This window comes from Brachyhypopomus gauderio, chromosome 17 (assembly GCF_052324685.1).
Source record: "Brachyhypopomus gauderio isolate BG-103 chromosome 17, BGAUD_0.2, whole genome shotgun sequence".
Taxonomy (NCBI): Eukaryota; Metazoa; Chordata; class Actinopteri; order Gymnotiformes; family Hypopomidae; genus Brachyhypopomus; species Brachyhypopomus gauderio.
This window is the reverse complement of record NC_135227.1, coordinates 3396437-3414973: the sequence shown is the minus strand read 5'-3', so window position 1 is coordinate 3414973 and position 18537 is coordinate 3396437. Positions and strand designations below refer to the sequence as shown.

General features: G+C 49.7%; 1 protein-coding gene across 4 annotated transcripts in view; it reads right to left on the bottom strand.

Moving 5' to 3' along the window:
• Positions 1-18537, bottom strand: part of kif13ba (kinesin family member 13Ba) — a 37234-nt gene that overhangs the window by 3930 nt on the left and 14767 nt on the right. For 3 of the 4 annotated variants that reach the window (XM_076979127.1, XM_076979129.1, XM_076979128.1), the window contains exons 10-40: positions 18270-18382; positions 17818-17929; positions 17410-17622; positions 16585-16695; positions 16345-16479; positions 16120-16250; positions 14959-15045; positions 14648-14835; positions 14216-14456; positions 13968-14130; positions 13708-13854; positions 13478-13627; positions 12856-12981; positions 12576-12749; positions 12234-12391; positions 11807-11939; positions 11468-11614; positions 11357-11386; positions 11167-11266; positions 8340-8466; positions 7976-8031; positions 7720-7844; positions 7404-7580; positions 7133-7225; positions 4194-4346; positions 4002-4079; positions 3322-3375; positions 3093-3225; positions 2431-2564; positions 2008-2070; positions 17-1610 (exon numbers count right to left, since the gene is read on the bottom strand). In XM_076979127.1, coding sequence (XP_076835242.1) covers positions 17-1610; positions 2008-2070; positions 2431-2564; positions 3093-3225; positions 3322-3375; positions 4002-4079; positions 4194-4346; positions 7133-7225; positions 7404-7580; positions 7720-7844; positions 7976-8031; positions 8340-8466; positions 11167-11266; positions 11357-11386; positions 11468-11614; positions 11807-11939; positions 12234-12391; positions 12576-12749; positions 12856-12981; positions 13478-13627; positions 13708-13854; positions 13968-14130; positions 14216-14456; positions 14648-14835; positions 14959-15045; positions 16120-16250; positions 16345-16479; positions 16585-16695; positions 17410-17622; positions 17818-17929; positions 18270-18382 — 5446 coding nt within the window. The remainder of the gene's footprint in view (positions 1-16; positions 1611-2007; positions 2071-2430; positions 2565-3092; positions 3226-3321; positions 3376-4001; positions 4080-4193; positions 4347-7132; positions 7226-7403; positions 7581-7719; positions 7845-7975; positions 8032-8339; positions 8467-11166; positions 11267-11356; positions 11387-11467; positions 11615-11806; positions 11940-12233; positions 12392-12575; positions 12750-12855; positions 12982-13477; positions 13628-13707; positions 13855-13967; positions 14131-14215; positions 14457-14647; positions 14836-14958; positions 15046-16119; positions 16251-16344; positions 16480-16584; positions 16696-17409; positions 17623-17817; positions 17930-18269; positions 18383-18537) is intronic. The other variant, XM_076979130.1, reaches the window with a different exon arrangement.

Genomic DNA, 18537 nt, shown 5'->3' with positions numbered 1-18537 from the left:
AGCAACTGCAACTGACCTGCAGGAGTGTCGAGCTCGACCCCCACCCAGACACCATCAGAGAAGTCAGTGTGCCCGACGTAGCGCACGGTGCCGCATTTACTGTTGGCCACCATGACGCTCTCCCCTACTCTCAGCCAGCTAGGGAGACTGGGGCTCTTGCCCAGATCTTTGTTAGAAGCATTGTCCAGTTTGTCAATGGGGTCGGCCTTCTGAGCACGGCTAGCAGTAACTTTTGCTCCTCGTGTCTCTTCGTCCTTACGCAGAATGCGATTGAAGGACTTGAGCTCGGAGGTTTTGACCCTCTGGAGGCAGAAAGGGTTTTCTATAGCAGCTTTGGGTACTAAAGGAGGGATTGATGTCAGTTTTCCTTCAGAGCGAGAGGCGGGGACCCCGTTCCTGGATGGAGCTTGGGGATCTTTGAGGGGAAAGGCCTGCTCAGGATGTTTCTTCTGAGGCAGATCGTTTGGGTCCCGTTTCAGTCCAGCTTCAGCACAAGGGCTAAAGGTGCTAACGGGGGTGACCAACCCTTCCTTACAGGTATCCGCTCCTCGCTTGGCCAGATCCACATCCACTCCCGCTCCTTTCTTGTTCGGATCCACGTCCACTCCAGGCTTGACCGGGTCCGCTCCCACTGCTTGCTTGGCCGGGTCCGTCTCCTCTCCTCGGCTGGCTGGGTCCGCATCTTCTCCTGTTGCTTTCTTAGTTGGATCCATGTCTGCTCCTTGCTTGGCCGGATATGCGTCTGCTCCTAGTCCTTGCATGAGTGGGTCCACATTTGCTCCTTTCCTGATTGGATCCACGTCTCCTCTTAGCTTGGCCAGATCAACTTCTGGTCCTTGTTTTACCAGATCTGTGTCTGGTCCTTGAATGAGTGGATCTGCATCCGCTCCGGCTCCTTTCTTGATTGGATCCACGTCTGCTCTTACCTTCTCCAGATCCACTTCTGGTCCTTGTTTCACCAGATCTGCATCTGCTCCTGGTCCTTGCTTGGTCGAGTCCGCATCCACTTCTGCTCCTTTCTTGATTGGATCCACGTCTGCTGTTAGCTTGGCCAGATCTTCTCCCTGTCCTTGTTTGGCCAGGTTCGTGTCCGCTCCCACTCTTCGCCTGGACGGATCTGCAACTGCTTCCATGGCACACCTGACCACGGTCGCCTCCGCTCTGAGCTTGGCCTGGTCCGTGGTCGCCTCCGCTCTGAGCTTGGCCTGGTCCGTGGTCGCCTCCGCTCTGAGCTTGGCCTGGTCCGTGGTCGCCTCCGCTCTGAGCTTGGCCTGGTCCGTGGTCGCCTCCGCTCTGAGCTTGGCCTGGTCTGTGTTTGCCTCCGCTCTGAGCTTGGCCTGGTCCGTGTTTGCCTCCGCTCTGAGCTTGGCCTGGTCCGCGTCTGCTCCGCACTTGCTTGCGTCCGTGTTGGAAGAAGGATCTCCACAAGCAGCAGAGACATCAGACAAGGTGGCTGTGGAGATGCTGGTGGAGAAGTAGCCGCTGGAAGCCTCGCTGATGGGGCTGAAGGTCAGGTCATGTGAGTCGTGAGAGTCGTGCGTGGAAGAGGTCAGGGTGTCCGGACTGTTGGAGCGCTTCTCAGAGGCTGGGCTCTTCCCTAGTGTCTGTATCTGAGAGAAGGCAAGTAAACAGCTAACAAACTCATCCTCTGGTCAACAAACTTACATCACACCATCAGTAGCTTGCAGCTAGAAAAGGAACTCACGATAGGAGACAAGCGTGAGAAGTAGGATCTCAGAGGATCAATGCAAACATGTCTGACATTCGTGAAGATGGAGGTGGAGGTTTTAAACATGTCTGACATTCGTGTAGATGGAGATGGAGGTTTTAAACATGTCTGACATTCGTGAAGATGGAGGTGGAGGTTTTAAACATGTCTGACATTTGTGTAGATGGAGATGGAGGTTTTAAACATGTCTGACATTCGTGAAGATGGAGGTGGAGGTTTTAAACATGTCTGACATTCGTGAAGATGGAGATGGAGGTTTTATGTGGAGCTCCACTTACTGGCTCTTCACGATCTCTGCTTTCATCAGGACTGTTGTTGGTTTGCATTATACGTGGTACAGCCTGGAAGGAAAAGCAGAAAATATAGTCTCAAATGTTTTAAATATTGTAGATCAACTGAAAGACTGAAGTTTTATTTAAACCTCATATTTATTGGTTCCCTTTGAGATATGTTGGGTTTTAAATGACGTCATATCAAAAGTCATTGTGCTTAAAGTAGTATATCTGCACAATTTATTCTAGATCTGCTAGAATATTATTCCTGAAAATTTACACATTTCCTAGGCAGGCAATTCCTCCATACAACAAAAATAATTTAAGAGCTTTCGTCCTTAACGACTTAACGAACAGTGGCAGTCTGAACACACTCCTGCTCCTCCCACTGCGTGGGAAAGCGTGTGTTGATGGTGGGGGGCGGCGCACCTGCTGAGAGTGGGGAGAGGGTCGCAGGTCTTTCTTGTCTTCGCGGGCAGGGAACAGGGACTTGAGCAGCTTGGGCATCTGGGGGACCAGGGCCCTGACTGGGGAGAGATAAGAAGCGGCAAGGCCTGAAAGCCCTGTGGGGAGGTCGGGGGGAGAGGCCGGGAGGGAGGGCCGCGGGAGGAGAGGCCGACGGTAACACGTAGGGATGGAGAGAGTGGAAGAACAAGGACAGGAAGGGTGGAGGTAGGCGGAGAAAGGTGGAGGAAGGTTCAACACAGCACATGTGAATGCCACAGTGACAACAAGGTCAATTGTTGGACAAGGCAAAAAGAAATGGGGAAACGGAGAAATATCCGTGGAAAAGCTGTAAAGTGATTCCTTCTACAAACCACTACAGACATTTCCATAGATTTTTTTGTTTTTTGAGAATTTTTTTCCCCCATTCTTCCACAGATCACTGTAAGAAATCTGAAGTGAAAATTAAATAAAGGTTCTTAAAATTTTTATAGCTTGAGCACATTACAACTTAACAGTAAGATACCAAACCAAATGTAATGACGGTTGTGTAGACTGTCAGAGTACAGCGATAGGCTGGCCAGTGCAGAGAGCGATTCTACACCGAAGACAAAGCCGCCGCCAAGCCAAAGGTGCGGCTAGTTTACCTTGCTCTGATTCCTGGGTCTGGGGGAGTGCAGGGGGCAGCGGCGGAGGTGTTGACTCTCTGGAAGGACGAGGGAGCGAGCGGCTGCACTGTGGGGCAGGCGTGAAAATGTCCTGCTGACTGTCCCACTGACTCTACGGTGAGGAGGAAAGATCGTTAGGGTGAAGTCAGCTTGAGGGCAGCAGAGTGCTCCTGTAAAACTGTTAATTAATTCCACACAGGACTCTTACCTTGTTGTCCTCCAGGCCTGTGTTTAGAGACAGGTCCTGTCTGCTCCCAGTTAACTACATGAAACAGATGCATACAAAAGACTTTGAAAAAGAAAAAGAAAAAGTCTGGAACCAAGTTCGGACCTGTGAGTTTGTATGTGTGTGTGTGTGTACATCAGTGGTTCCCAAACTTTTTCTGCCATGCCCCCCTTTAGTAGATGAGAATATTTATGCGCCCCCCCTACACCCCCCCTCCATATTGACACATGTGCACATGTTTTACTTCCAAGCTCCGCGCCCCCCACTTTGGGAACCACTAGTGTACAGGATTGTGTAGGTGGGTGTAGTGTATATGGATATGTAAAGTGTGTCGAACAAGTATGACTTAAAGCAGTGCCTATAAAAACCTCTACACACAGGAGGAGGTGTGGTCTATCCTGTGCACTCCCCCTATAAAAACCTCTACAGACAGGAGGAGGTGTGGTCTACCCTGTGCACTCCCCCTATAAAAACCTCTACAGACAGGAGGAGGTGTGGCCTATCCTGTGCACTCCCCCTATAAAAACCTCTACAGACAGGAGGAGGTGTGGCCTATCCTGTGCACTCCCCCTATAAAAACCTCTACAGACAGGAGGAGGTGTGGCCTACCCTGTGTACTCCCCCTATAAAAACCTCTACAGACAGGAGGAGGTGTGGCCTACCCTGTGCACACTGGGAGAGCTCAAACTGCGCCTGCTCCCCTTCGCTTTGCCGGCCAGCTGCTCCTTTACCGCCACCTCCTGCGCGCGCACACACACACACACACACACACGTCAAAATGCATGCTGGAACTTCCCGTCACAGACCAGACTTGTTTCTGTTGTTTATTATCTGGGAATGTTCGACCCTTTCACCTGCCGCAGACGGTCCAGAGTGAGGATGTTCTCCACGGCCAGCACACTGCGCAGGTATTTCTCGATGGCCGCCTCGTTGTCTGAGGACTTGGGGTCCTCCGTATTGGCTGCCATGCGAGCCAGCATCTCCCGGTCCTCTGAGGTCTGGGCATCCTAATGGGGAGATCGTTCTGGGATTAACACTCCCTCAGCCACTCTCTGAGGAAGCACTGGACACCCACGCTGGGTCTCTACATCCATGTTTATATACACTTGAGGACAAAATTATTAGACCTCCTATGAAGCATTCATTGTTTTAAAAGTATTTCCACAGTGGTGTTAAAATGGAGCAAAGACCTTTTAACACAGCCTTTCCAAATATACATATTACTTTGTTTTTTTTTTTTTTATGGCAAATCTCTCAAGCTCCTCCAGAACCGAAGGCCTTCTGGCATGAACATTCTTCAGTTTACCTGACGGATTTTCAAATGCAAACAACCTTCACTCTGGTCTTTAGGAGCTAACTCTTCACCAGGAGCAATGTATGTTTTGGGTCAGTCATGTTGGAAGGGAAAGGGATGACCCAGACCAGGTTTTGCTGCAGACTGCTTAATGTTGTCTTTTAAAATCTTCACATATCCTTCCTTTCTTTATAATTCCCTCCTCCTTGACTAGATTCCAGATTCAGTGAAACATCTCCACAGCCCAATACTCCCACCACCATGTTTCACTGATTTCACCTCTAAACATAAGCAACGGCCTCTATGGCCAAGTCATTCACTAGTGTCATGGCAGTTCTGGGTCCTTTTACTAGTTTTCTCTCTAGGCCTGTTTTGCATTTTGAGTTTCTTGACAATACTTCTCACTCCAGCTCTTGACACTTAGAAACACTGTCATAACTTTGCATAGATGCAGGACATTCCATTATCGTACCGTTAGTTTCCTCCATGAGGGGTTTTCCTCCATTTTAATTTGTTTAAAACAACCAGTGTTGCGAATAACGCCGTTAAAAATAACTGCGTTAGGTAACGGCGTCAGTAACGGGATAATATAATTAATTACTTTTCCTGTCGTTACAACGCCGTTGACGTTACTGGTCATTAAAAGCGGTGCGTTACTATATATTGATATAATGCGAGCGGACCGCTGCCCAGGCTAGTGAGGAGTAACAGATCTCGATAGGTCACAGTAAGCGATTGGCTAAAGCAGCGTTATGGTAGCCAATGAGAGCCAGTGTTTTTACACACGTGCCGAAGCGCACCAGTGACACACAAAAGGGGGAGGGACGAAATGGCGAGTCAGGAGCAAGCCAAAGAAGAATTAGCATTTTCAAGGTGGCGATATAAACATTATTTAAGAAAATACTTGAAGTTCCTGAATGTCTACCACACTGGGTATTTGATTTATTTAATTAAGAATATAGGTTTTATTGTTAGGTTTACTTCTGTTGTGAACAAACCAGTTGTCTCAGGTTGAGAGAATTTAATTTAATTTGATAGATGCAAATGCATTTTATATAGTGTAATAATAATAAATGCACTTTACTTTATTTTACTTTTATAACTATAGTTATATAGTGTTTACTTTTGCAAAGATTTGGGATTTTAAAGGATTTTATCCTGCACTGGTCTGTTGATGTGCAATAAATATCAAAAGTTAAACACCTTTCTGATCTACTCATTTCAACTGACTGAAAACTGCTTTTTCAAAAAATCCTTATTCATTGGCATATACATTTTTTTTTACTGTAATGTAAATAGTTACTTTCCCTGGTAACGAGTTACTTTTATTATACTATTACTGTTACTATTTTGAACAAGTAGTGAGTAACTATAACTAATTACTTTTTTAAAGTAACGTTCCCAACACTGAAAACAACGTTAACCAACCCAAAAGCTACAATGATTAAAGCAGTCTGTAGAGTTTTCTGTTTCATAGTTAACTTCCTTCTCTTCCTCCGATTCCGTTAATAACTTGTTAACGAGCTCTCTGAACCTAAGGCAAGTCTTTGACCTTATGCATTACAACGTTAAATTGTTGATATCCATTATTCAATAAAAATTGTATTTGTTAACTAAACTAATCACAGTGGCAAGTATATATATATATTAACCAAAGGTATCAGGTCACTGCACAGACTATGAATTTCACCCTCGTGTAATGACGCTGATACAACATCTCACCTATTCTGTTATAAAACTGTTGGGATGTGGTGCTCTTCATAATAATTTATAATTATAGAAATTTAAACTAGCTTGCACAGTAATTTTTTTTTAACAATTTAAGAATCTTAACTCACTGAAAGGACAATTCTGGAAAATGTCATAAAAAAGTGGTTCTGAAATTGGATCCAGTGCAAAGAATACATTTCTGCAGGGCTGCTGTGCTCAAATGGCCGGCGCGCTGCACCTCTAGGTATATGTAGGTCAAACGGGCGCAGTGCTTCAGGTCACAGTGGTCAAATGTCCGGTGCTCGGTGCTTCTAGTGTTAAAGCTCACCATTGTACAGCAGTGATTTGTGCTACGGCTCAATAAAAAAGTCAGTTCGTAAGGGGACTGATAATATTGACCCTGGTGATTTTTGTTTCTTTTGAAATAATTCTGTTAAAATATGCAAATAAATACAATTTACGTGTTCAAAAGAAAACTAGTATGTCTAACGCAATGTTGAAAAATCCTTGCTCTGTTATAATAAGGACTTCAGGGAAAATTGCTAAATTATTCAAAATAATTTTGACCTAAAAGTGTTTATGTACATGCTAAATCGTGCATTACATTAGCCATTATGAAGCAGTCCTGGAAACCCCACACTACAAACATTTCAGTTATCTCTACTCTTGACAGACTTGAAACACCTGACACACACTGACACACCAGCCCTCAAAAGGCCCCTGAACTGGTCGCCGAGCCCAGGCCGGTAATCAGAGAAACAAGACATGCACAGAGCAAAGGATGCCTACCCCTGGGATATTGGACACAACCTCAAAGGTCACCCCACAACCAGGAAGAGAACTCCGTGTGGACATTCTCCTTAGGAAGTTTTGGGCAAAACCCTGAAAACCATCAGAGAAAAAAGCATGGCATGTCACAAGTGTTACGACTCCTTTCTCTTATACACAAAGCATACATGGTATTTTTAACAATAAGATGGGGCCAATTGGCTCATATATGAACACACACACACTCTCAAACAGAGGTGTGGTGAAGAGCCGCCCAGCTCATGGTGCTCACCTGTCGTCCCGCGATGTTCACGCAGATGCGTTTGCGCAGGACTAGCTGCATCTCCGCGGGGTGGCTGAGCTGCACCGCGGCCCGCACGATCAGGTAGACCCTCTGATCCTGGGCCCCTCCTCGACTCAGCTGAGGGCAGTCGTGGACCGTGGAGTCCCAGGACGCCTCTGCCTTCACCTGGGGAGCGGACAGCACCTGCCGGGGTTCATTTCTGCCTGCCGGGTCGGCGGGTTCAGGCAAGAGATGCCGGTGTAGTGTGTGGTCTGGATGGAGTGATTCTGTCTGTAATTACGGAGTGTGTGGGAGACGTGTTCACCTCTCCATCGTAGTGTCGGACAATCTGCAGGTCGAAGAAGTCGTCTTCATCTTCACCGGGGAGAACCGCGTCCCATCCACCAGCTTCAGGGCTCTCCAGGTTCTCCTGAGAGCTAAAATCATCAGCTGAGAGAGGCGAGCAGACACAGACGGAGAGAGGTTTTCACATCCAGACACAGACGGAGAGAGGTTTTCACATCCACACAGTAGTGTGTACTTGTATTTCTGTGGTCTTTGAAGCGTGCGAGTGAACATACCACTCAGGTCAAGGAAGAGGACTGGAATGTGAGTTTCCATGCCAGGCAACGGCACCCTGCCGAAACAAGGCAAACATATCAACACACGCTTCCTTAAAAATAAACAAGCACTGGAAAATATACTGGAATATTTCTCCAATCTTTCAGAGGAGTTTCAGATGAGCATATTTAATATGGTATGGGATTTGAAAAAAACTAAATAACAAAATTCCCCATGCAGAACACTTTGCTTCTCAGTACTAGAGATATGAAATGAATCAGAATTAATCTGAAGAGTAAATGAAGGGGTCACCAACAACAAAAACAAATCCATTATGCAGTAAAGTCTATGGCACAGAGCACTGACGGGTCACTGGAGCCTCACCACTCAGCGGGCGCTCCTGGTATACCGCTGCCAGCAGAGGGCACCATCACCGCGTTCCTCTCCTCCGTGAGAGTGAGCCGGCACTCCAGCAGCTGAGCCTCGCGCTCCACGTCATCCTCCGACTTATCTGAGCACAAGAGGAGGAGACATTTCACCAACGTTTCACCAGGGCTCCACGACACAGACAAGCCCAGTGTATTCCCACCACATTAAAATAGGTGAAAACTGATTCTGCGTCTTTCCCCCTGGCACGCTGAAATGTCCTAGATTGGTCAGGGTGCTCGGTGAATGTTTTGTGTGTGTCGTATTAAAGGATCCTTTACATATTGCAGACCTCTGTGTTATTTGCCTTACAAAGACATAAACTGTGAATGATTAACAGGAGAAATACTGCACTGTCCTACCACGACAAACATACTAAAGTCTAATGTGACACACACAGTCTGAACTGCACAGGGTGAACAGCTGGCTGACCCCAAATGAAATACCAGTGTGCTTACGCCTTACAAACAGCAGTAACCCCTCTGCAGGCAAATGCATCAGTCATGGTTTATACTCTGAAAACGTGAGAAATGGTCAGAGTGCACTGTGAAGCCCTTTTAACGTCAAAAGCAGAATATTGCTGCACAAATGGACTAGGCCGAGGTGCCTGCCGCTTCACGTCCTCTCCAGACAGGAAGTGAACCCTCAGGGGGTGGGGCCTGGGGGTCTGTGCGGTACTGTAGGAATGCTAACAGAATATCCAATAACCCTGTGGGAATGGGGAGCACTTTTTCTACGCTTGAATTAATCAAACATTTTTCAGTATCAGTTCTGAGATGAGACGAATTGCCTGACTTCACAAATGGCAGCGAGTGGAGTTTAAAAGCAGCTGGCGATTGGCTAAAATACAGGCCAATCATCTTGCCAAAGCTAACTACATCTGGGGTTGTCTGTTACTAGGCAGTATTCATGAGGATGGTTAAAGTGGATATTCAGCAGTGGTGTGTGCAGTCAGGCCCTTCAACCCCTTCAGAGAAGGGGTAACAAAAGTGGGCAGAATTCAAAACATTTAATAACTAAAGCAAAATGATATCAACCTAAGTATATAGGCTATATTACATATGTTCTGTTACAGTGGGAATTTCTCATTAGGGCTGCACAAAATGGGGGAATAAAATGACTGCAACATATATTGAAATATGAAAAAATACAGGTCTCTCTCTTTAGAATGGAAAATAATAACAATAAAGTGGCTTTTTATGTAGTTTAACACCCTGGTTGGCTCACCACGACACCGTTGTATTCACACTCTTGTATCAAACCATGCTCAAGTCAGCGCTCTAACCGGTCATGACATTAATAATGCACGTGGTCCGGCAGGCGTAGCTGTGTAATATTCCACTCGTGGCGGCTGCGTTTCAGCTTGTGTCGTGCATTTCTTGTACAGCCCTGGGAGCCGAGATAAACATGGGCGTGATGGTATTACATACCAATTCTTACGTGTCTAGATCACGTTTTTAAAGCCCTCCTGTGTGACTCTTAACTGTTGGTACAATGCTACAAGGTGCTGCGGGAGCCACCATCATACAGGCTGATCCTGACAGAGGCATCTGAAAGGGCATTTTTATTTATTTCTGTATGTCTTTGGATGGTATTCAGATCTGGTTTTGCACTCATCATGCAGAGCTTTGTGTTGCTGATTTAAATTAGCGGTGTGGCTTTGTGTTGTGGTAACAAATGCAAGGGACTAACCACAATGCACCTGTGTTTGGTCAACATCATCCTTTCTGGAGCCAAAATAATCCCACACAACTGATGCTGCTCTTCTCTCTACAAGCACATTGGTATACTGGCTGCTTCTCATTCCTATTCAGGCCAATGACCAATGAAATTCACTCCTGGGGGCGGGCCTAAGGCAGTCTGTCTGTTCTCAGCATTCTGAACAAGAGAGCAATCCCAGCTAAACATTACTGTCTATGAACACGACATCTTAGCCAGTGAACTTCAAATATCAGCTACAAGAGAAAGACACTGTTGTGCATCTAATTGAAAAACCTTTTCAAAGCTGCCCTTGAATGAAAATCTGACATCTGAAATCACCAGATTTCAGAGAGGGCTGCCATGTCCATCTACACGTCTGAGCCAGAAAGGCAAAGTCTTGCTTGTAGTCTGTGTAAGACTATGAGAGGTACGTCTGGCTAACAGCTTTGGTCTGGTCAGCTCTGTCTGTATTTGCACTGCACTCTGAGGACTGCTGAGCTGTGCTCAAATAACACGTCAGGGACAAACAAATAAACAAACAAAGCCAAGCCAAACGTATCCAGAAGGGGTTCCGCACTGTTCATGCACTGTAAGCCACGGATATTCAGAAGTCCTGAAAGTGCTGAACAAAAGTGTCAAGTAACTAACAGTAAAAACTCATCTATATGTTTACTCAGAAGCAATAGTTTTTTTTAAAGTATACTTTTAAGAATACTTAACAGCTTCCGTTTTCTGACTAGAATCTGCTGGCATTCCACACGCCAAACAGCACAGAGAGACCCACCGTGCATTTCTGCACATTACTGACGTGCCGCCATTACTAGAACGTGATGGTTAACATAGGAGGATGTGGTGAGAGGCACAGCAAATGCCTCGGTCAGTGTCTGGTTAGAAAACAAGTAGTAGTTTTACACCTGCTGCAATGTATGATGTCATAGGTTAACCACAAGTCCACAGCTTCAGTGGACCTAAAAGAACTTTATGGTGAATCTCCACCGATATTTCTGTTTGGTGCACATTGAGCTTAACCCATGTCCAGGAGGAGGCCGATCAGGTGACCGTGGTGAGGACGGGCGTACTGTACCCGTTTTGCCGACCAGGGACTGGAGATGCCCGTCCAGGTACTCCTGCCTCTTGGTCAGGGCGGCCAGCCACTGCTCCCTCAGTCTCTCCAGGTCTTGTTCCTGTCAACGACAACCGCCAGCTCAAGGACGCAGGTCTGGAGACAGCGGACAGGTACAGGTACACGTAGGAGACGCTGCGCGTGAACCCACCTGGTAGCTGTCCATTTCGTCTCCTTCCGACTGCAAAACAAGCAAGCGTGTCATTACGTGTTTTTAAAACGGACATTTCTTTCCACTGTCAGTACATGTTTAGTCTCCCACCTGGTGTGAGTTGCTGGCTTTGGTCGGGCGGGCCTGTCTGATCTCCACACACCCGATGGACACTCCCAGGATGATCTCAGCTATCAGAGGCATGGTGCCCGAGTCCTGCACCGAACGGATGTCGACCTGGATACGCCGAGACTGACCCTACAGCGCACACACACACACACACACACACACACACACACACACACACACACACACACACACACACACACACACACACACACACCTCTTAAGCCCCTACATGTGCCATCCGTGCATCCGTTTTTACGAAGGTGGACTGACCCCACACGGTGAACAAACCCACACTTTGCCCGTCTTCTCGGGTGGCGTTACCTGTTTAAGCTGGAAGACGCCTCCAGTGCGTACGTCTGCTGCTGCCACCACCTCCACCGGCATGTACTCCCCATTCTCATTCAGCTCCAAGATCTGCACCCACATCTCCAACCTCCTCGTCACCTCGCTCCACCTACACACACACGCACACTTGTACAAAGCACCTCAAGAGTAGACCACACACCAGGGTCTTTATACACATTGTCTGAATAGGGATTAGTACAGTCGCAAGGTATCGCGTTGTAGTCCGCTGTACTGCACACGCCTGCGGTTGAACAAAACCCTTGGCACCTATCCAGCAGAGCAGGAGTGAGGCTAGAAGAGATACGATCCCATCGGAGAGTAAGCCTACCTCAGACTATCCTGCTCGGGCAGCGTGTGTGTTATTAGAGGACTCTGGAGACGGGTGCTTCTCTTTGTGACTCACCTGTCGCGCAGGGTGCGAGTTTTGGCCTGAATGATGCTGAGGTCCCACAGGGCCGGATTCCGGCCCGGATCGGCCTGTCTGTGGCCGTACACTTCAATGGCCAGGGCGCCTTCGGTTAGATACTCGATGAAATCCTCAGTCACAGACAGAGCCAGCTCCTACCACACCAACATACGGCACAAAAGAGAAACAGAAAACACAGAAGACCACAGGCTTGTACGCTTGGCTTATTTTCTTTACGTGGAGATGTCGGATCGAGACGGCTACGTGTGGCGGAACTGGTGATCTGGGCTTGCTGGACATGGTCAGAATGAGGAGCCTGACTGGTTCCTTGACTCTCACCTTACAGCTGTCAAACACCACCATGCAGTGGGGGTCTTTGCTGCTGGGGGAGGAGGCGGAGGGGTCCACCTCCGGGGCAACAATAACGGGCTCGCTCTGGTCCCAGAAAGAGTACTGGCAGAACACAAAGTTGGACAGGAACTGGGGAAGACCCGTGGCCTGCAGGATCTTAATCTATTAGAGGGAAAAAAGGTCTTCAGCCACCGAGACGAACCATCATTCCTCAGAGAGAACAACGAAAGCGAGGTTGACCGCGTTGGTTCCGAACGTCCCACGTTACCATGCAAACGAGTTTGCGCTCCTGTGGCTCCGCCTCGGGGTTGCCGTCGGCGTCCTCTTCCCCCGCCGCCACGTCCTCCACCCCTCCACCCACACGCAGCACCTCCACGTGCAGCCGCCCTGCCACCTGAGACACACGGACGGAGCAGCTCATTGGTTCGGTGGAGCTTGCACAAGCTCCGCCCCCCCTGCCTTCGCGTTCTGCGAAAGCTGCCGATTTACGTCCGAATTTACGGCAGCGGGAGTGACGGCAACGCAAAGCAGGCGGAGTCTGTGACACATCTGAGCGGAGCGACATGGTTATTACCAACAGACCAACTGGAACAGACGGTTTACCTCTGCTACCTCAAAACAATTCAGTTCCAGGGATTCAATTTATATACAACAGATTTTCCTGCAGAACTCATTTTTAACAGGAGCGCATCGCATTTGTGGTAAGAACTGTGTGGGAAGGAATCTGATTTGTGGTCCAGCAGATGTTGTAAACGCTCGGTAGCCACTAAAACGGCACCGTGTCATGGTGGTAAGTGATGTTGGTGAACATATGGCAACCGAAGTTCAGCCTGAGTTCAGAAATTGTCCGCCAGTATGAATGCAGTTACAGTAAACGGGGCTCACAATACCTCTCCTTTCTGATTTATGATGGGAACGGCATACTGAAGTTTCACGTCATAGAACAGGCAGGAAAGGAAGACATTAGCCACTCCGATCAGACTGTGGTTGACTTGCTCGTCAAAGAAGGGGTCTGCTCTCTTAAAGTATGAACGAACGACCTGTGAGGACAAAGAGGGGGTTAGCTGGGGTTGTTGGGGGTGACATTTCCCTTGGAGGTGGTGAGGATGTCCTCACTTACGGGGTTGTCTTCTTCACAGTCCTTCCACTCCTGATAGAGATCCCTCATGTCCACAAGTCTGTTCTCCATCTTCTCCAGAGCCCAGATCTGCTTGCTCTTCCCTTTCCTCCTCACCTGAATTGCAGGCTCGCTCAGCACGGCATCCCGCTATCACACACACACACACACACACACACACACACACACACGGTTATAATAGGTACCTGACAGGTACGGGTGTCAATAGGGTATGTACGTGGCGTGAATAAGAGGAGAAATACCTTCCTGTTGGCGTTGAGGTTGGCAGCAGGGATCTGGAGAGTGACCTTGTACTCGGTCTTCTTGTCCAGGTCCTCGGCGATGAAGCTGGCCTCCTGCACCAGCAGGTTGGCCTTCACAATCTGCTCCCGTAGCTTCCGCAAACTCCGCGTTAGCACGGCCTCCCTGGAACGCAAGGCAGGAGGCGGCTTCGTTAACCTCGTTCGGAACCGAGATCCCATGACCGCGGTGCGCCCGAGCGGACTCCCACCTCTCCTCGCTCCACTGGCGCAGGCGGCTGTGTGTGCTGGGGGAGGAGGAGGCCAGGCTCAGCCTCTCCATGCTGCGGTGGTGCGGCGCCTGGACAGCGGGCCCGGCTGCCCGCTCCGGGGTGAGTCTCCGCCGCAGCTGCTGCAGCTCCTGCTCGTACATGTGGCGCTGGCGCTCCAGAGCAGAACGCTTCTCCTCCTCGTGCTGCCGCTCCAGACTCTGGAGAACAGCCTGCATGGGGTCTGAGGAGAGAGAGAGAGAGAGAGAGAGAGAGAGAGAGAGAGAGAGAGATAAGATAATCAAAGCCTGGAATTTACACCATAAAAGTTCTTCAAAGCAGCTACAATGCCCTGAACATTTACTGCCTCTGACTTTCCCCACCATTCCCGAGACGGTCATGGCCGTTTCTATCCATCGGTTGAACCGGACTCACCGTTGCTCCCCAGGGCCTTCATCATGACCTCGGTCTGTGCGAACTCGTAGCTGAAGCTGACCTCGCTGGACACTTCGCTGGCCGTGTCCCCGTCCGCGTCCAGCTGCTCGCTGCTGCCGCTGTTTTTCATGTTGCCCGCCTCTCCGTCCTCGTCCTCGGGCCGGGGACGCCGCTTGGGGAGGTTTATCCTGCAGGAGGGTCGTAATTACTGCTGCGCACGTGCTGGCAGAGGCGACTATAAAAGCGAAAAGCTCCTTTTCCGGAGCTCGACCTCGACGAAACGTAAAACCGTTAAAAAAGGGGAGACTGACCTGAAGAAGTGGTTGTTGCCCCACAGGATGCGGTCGCCGTGCTGCAGCTGCTGAGGACTTGTGACCGGAGAGCCGTTCACGCACGTCCTGCAACGACACGACAGTTCATGCACGTCCTGTAAAAACGCGACAGCTCGCGCACGTCCTGCAACGACGCTACAGCTCGCGCACGTCCTGCAACGACGCGACAGCTCGCGCACGTCCTGCAACGACGCGACAGCTCGCGCACGTCCTGCAACGACGCGACACTCCGCGCACGTCCTGCAACGACGCGACACTCCGCGCACGTCCTGCAACGACGCGACACTCCGCGCACGTCCTGCAACGACGCGACACTCCGCGCACGTCCTGCAACGACGCGACACTTCGCGCACGTCCTGCAACAAAGCGACACTTCGCGCACGTCCTGCCACAAAGCGACACTTCGCGCACGTCCTGCCACAAAGCGACACTTCGCGCACGTCCTGCCACAAAGCGACACTTCGTGCACGTCCTGCAACAAAGCGACAGTTCGCGCACGTCCTGCTACAAAGCGACAGGTCGCGCACGTCCTGCTACAAAGCGACAGTTCGCGCACGTCCTGCAACAACGCGACAGTTCGCGCACGTCCTGCTACAACGCGACAGTTCGCGCACGTCCTGCTACAACGCGACAGTTCGCGCACGTCCTGCTACAACGCGACAGTTCGCGCACGTCCTGCAACAACGCGACAGTTCGCGCACGTCCTGCAACAACTCGACAGTTCGCGCACGTCCTGCAACAACTCGACAGTTCGCGCACGTCCTGCAACAACTCGACAGTTCGCGCACGTCCTGCAACAACTCGACAGTTCGCGCACGTCCTGCAACAACTCGACAGTTCGCGCACGTCCTGCAACAACTCGACAGTTCGCGCACGTCCTGCAACAACTCGACAGTTCGCGCACGTCCTGCAACAACTCGACAGTTCGCGCACGTCCTGCAACAAAGTGACAGTTCGCGCACGTCCTGCAACAAAGTGACAATTCACGCACGTCTTGCTACAACACGATAGTTCACGCACGTCCTGCAACAACGCAACAGTTCACGCCAAATTTTTTTGATGTAAAAGCTTTCCAACTGCATTTCAGAAACGGTCCACTGACTTTCAGTATTATATAAAAAAAAATCATCATTTGTGTACCTGGAGTTCCTGTAGGGGTTGAGGAACACCGCCCCTTCAGAGCTGATGTTGATCACACAGTGCTCAGCCTGAATGCCCATCCCACACAGCTGAATGTCCTGAGAGTCTGCTGACCCCACCTTGGTGTGTTCCTGCACAACAACCCCAACATTGGGACAAATGTAGGATCTTAGTGTTGATTTACAGATATAACATGGGATAGCTGCTCCGTCACCACAGTGGTACCTTTAGGTAGTACACAAGCAGCTCATTGAGGGCGGGGTCAGCGTTGAGGTTGACTAGGAAGCATTTGTCTTCTCCCACGCGGATCCCTGACGACTGCAGAGAGATGCCCAGACTCTCCAGTTGCTTCTGTCTCTCCTGAGCAGAATAGGTACCATGTCAGGAACCTCCTGTTTATCTGTACAAACACAGGACTGCTGATAAAGCCGAGGGGCTCGCGCCATACAGGCGTGCGTTAGTTACCTGTGCGACCTCCTCCGTCTTCCTGAGCTTCTGCTCCCAGGTGACGGTCATCTCCTGGATCAACTTCTCTGACTCCTGCAGTCTCTCCTTCAGCTCAGGAGCCTTCATGGACTGGGGAACGTAGAGAAAAGCTCAGAATCTACTTGCTCATTGACCCAGAATTCGCAGATACCGCATTTTAATGTGGACAGCCGTCTTGGGAAGATTCCAGAAAAAGCATTGGTCAGCCCAATGAACAAATGAGATGAATGAATAGGGTAGAACATTCTAGAGACTTCAACAGTCAGCCACAAATATGCCACACCAGCCACGGATATATGGCACACTAGCGCACACAGTTTTTGGTGGTGTTGACAAGGAACTGTTGGGCTGGTGTGAGCTGAGTGTAAAACACCTTTTGAGAGTGTTCCTCGACTGCGTGAGGAGTGCTTTATGAGAGAGTTCCTCGACTGCGTGAGGAGTGCTTTTTGAGAGAGTTCCTCGACTGCGTGAGGAGTGCTTTTTGAGAGTTCCTCGACTGCGTGAGGAGTGCTTTTTGAGAGAGTTCCTCGACTGTGTGAGGAGTGCTTTTTGAGAGAGTTCCTCGACTGTGTGAGGAGTGCTTTTTGAGAGTTCCTCGACTGTGTGAGGAGTGCTTTTTGAGAGAGTTCTTTGACTGCCTGAGGAGTGCTTTTTGAGAGTGTTCCCCAACTGCGTGAGGAGTACTTTTTGAGAGAGTTCCTCGACTGCGTGAGGAGTACTTTTTGAGAGTGTTCACCGACTGCGTGAGGAGTACTTTTTGAGAGAGTTCCTCGACTGTGTGAGGAGTGCTTTTTGAGAGTGTACCTCAGCTTGCGTGAGCTGCTCACGGAGCTTCTCCACCTCCTCCCTCAGCTCTCGGATTATTCGAGCATTGGGGTCCTCATTCACCACAGCGTGGTTGACGATACTCTTCGCCCGGTCGGCGTAGCGCAGCGTGGAGAGGGTCTCGTCGTAATTATCAGCAGCTGGACTCACTGTGGCCACCATGGCAGTTCGACTGTTCCCTCCCAAACTGTCCTACAGTTGGAAGAAGTGAAGGGATTAACAGACGGCGTGGGGTGCAGGGGGGTCGCTCAGGGAATGCAGAGATGTTACACGCATCAATTAGCTTTGTGTTATTGGTGTGGGTGAGAGTGAAGCTGGGAGGGAAGAGTGATGGAAAACACTGGAAAGTTCCGCTGCGAGGCGAGAGGGCAGAGTGGTGGGTGTTACCTTGAGCAGCCACGTGAGCACAGAGTCTCGGTAGGGCACAAACTTGCTCTTGTTCTTGCCTGCACCCTGGTCGGCCAGCGCTGAGATCACCAGCCCAAGAGTGGTGAGAGACCTGCCCAGCACACCAGAGCAAGAGAGTGAAAAACAGAAAGAAAGAGCAAGAGAGAGCAAAGTTTCCCTGGCCCTACACACACACACACACACACACACACACACACACACACACGTCTTTTTCCAGACACGGTGAAGTCTCTTAGGCTTGGAAAAGTGCGACAGAAATAAACACCATGAGCACTCATGAAATAACTGCAGTTACACCAACGTTAACATCCTCCTCGGCTACAGAAGATGTACAGAGGACGTGCAGAACTGGACTTAACCCACTGCGAGTTACGTGCACAAATGGACTGAGGGGAACCGGAACCCGTTACGGAGGTGGAGTGTGTAAATACTTGTTAATGTTGCTGCCCTCCTTCAGCCTCTCGCCGGCGGCCCCGGTCTTGGCGGCCCTCTCGCTCCCCGCCAGGTCCACCAGACTGAGCTTGCTCACCTTCTCCCCACTGACCTGTGGCGGGAGAGGAACGAGGAGGGGGGGGGGGGTTAGACCTGCTCGCCCACACGCTGCAGTGCTCTCATTACAGTGGGGACACTGCACCTAAACGGGACCTTTACTGTTTAATGCATTTTCATGCTTGTCAGCCGTTTTCCTTGTATCTCTTT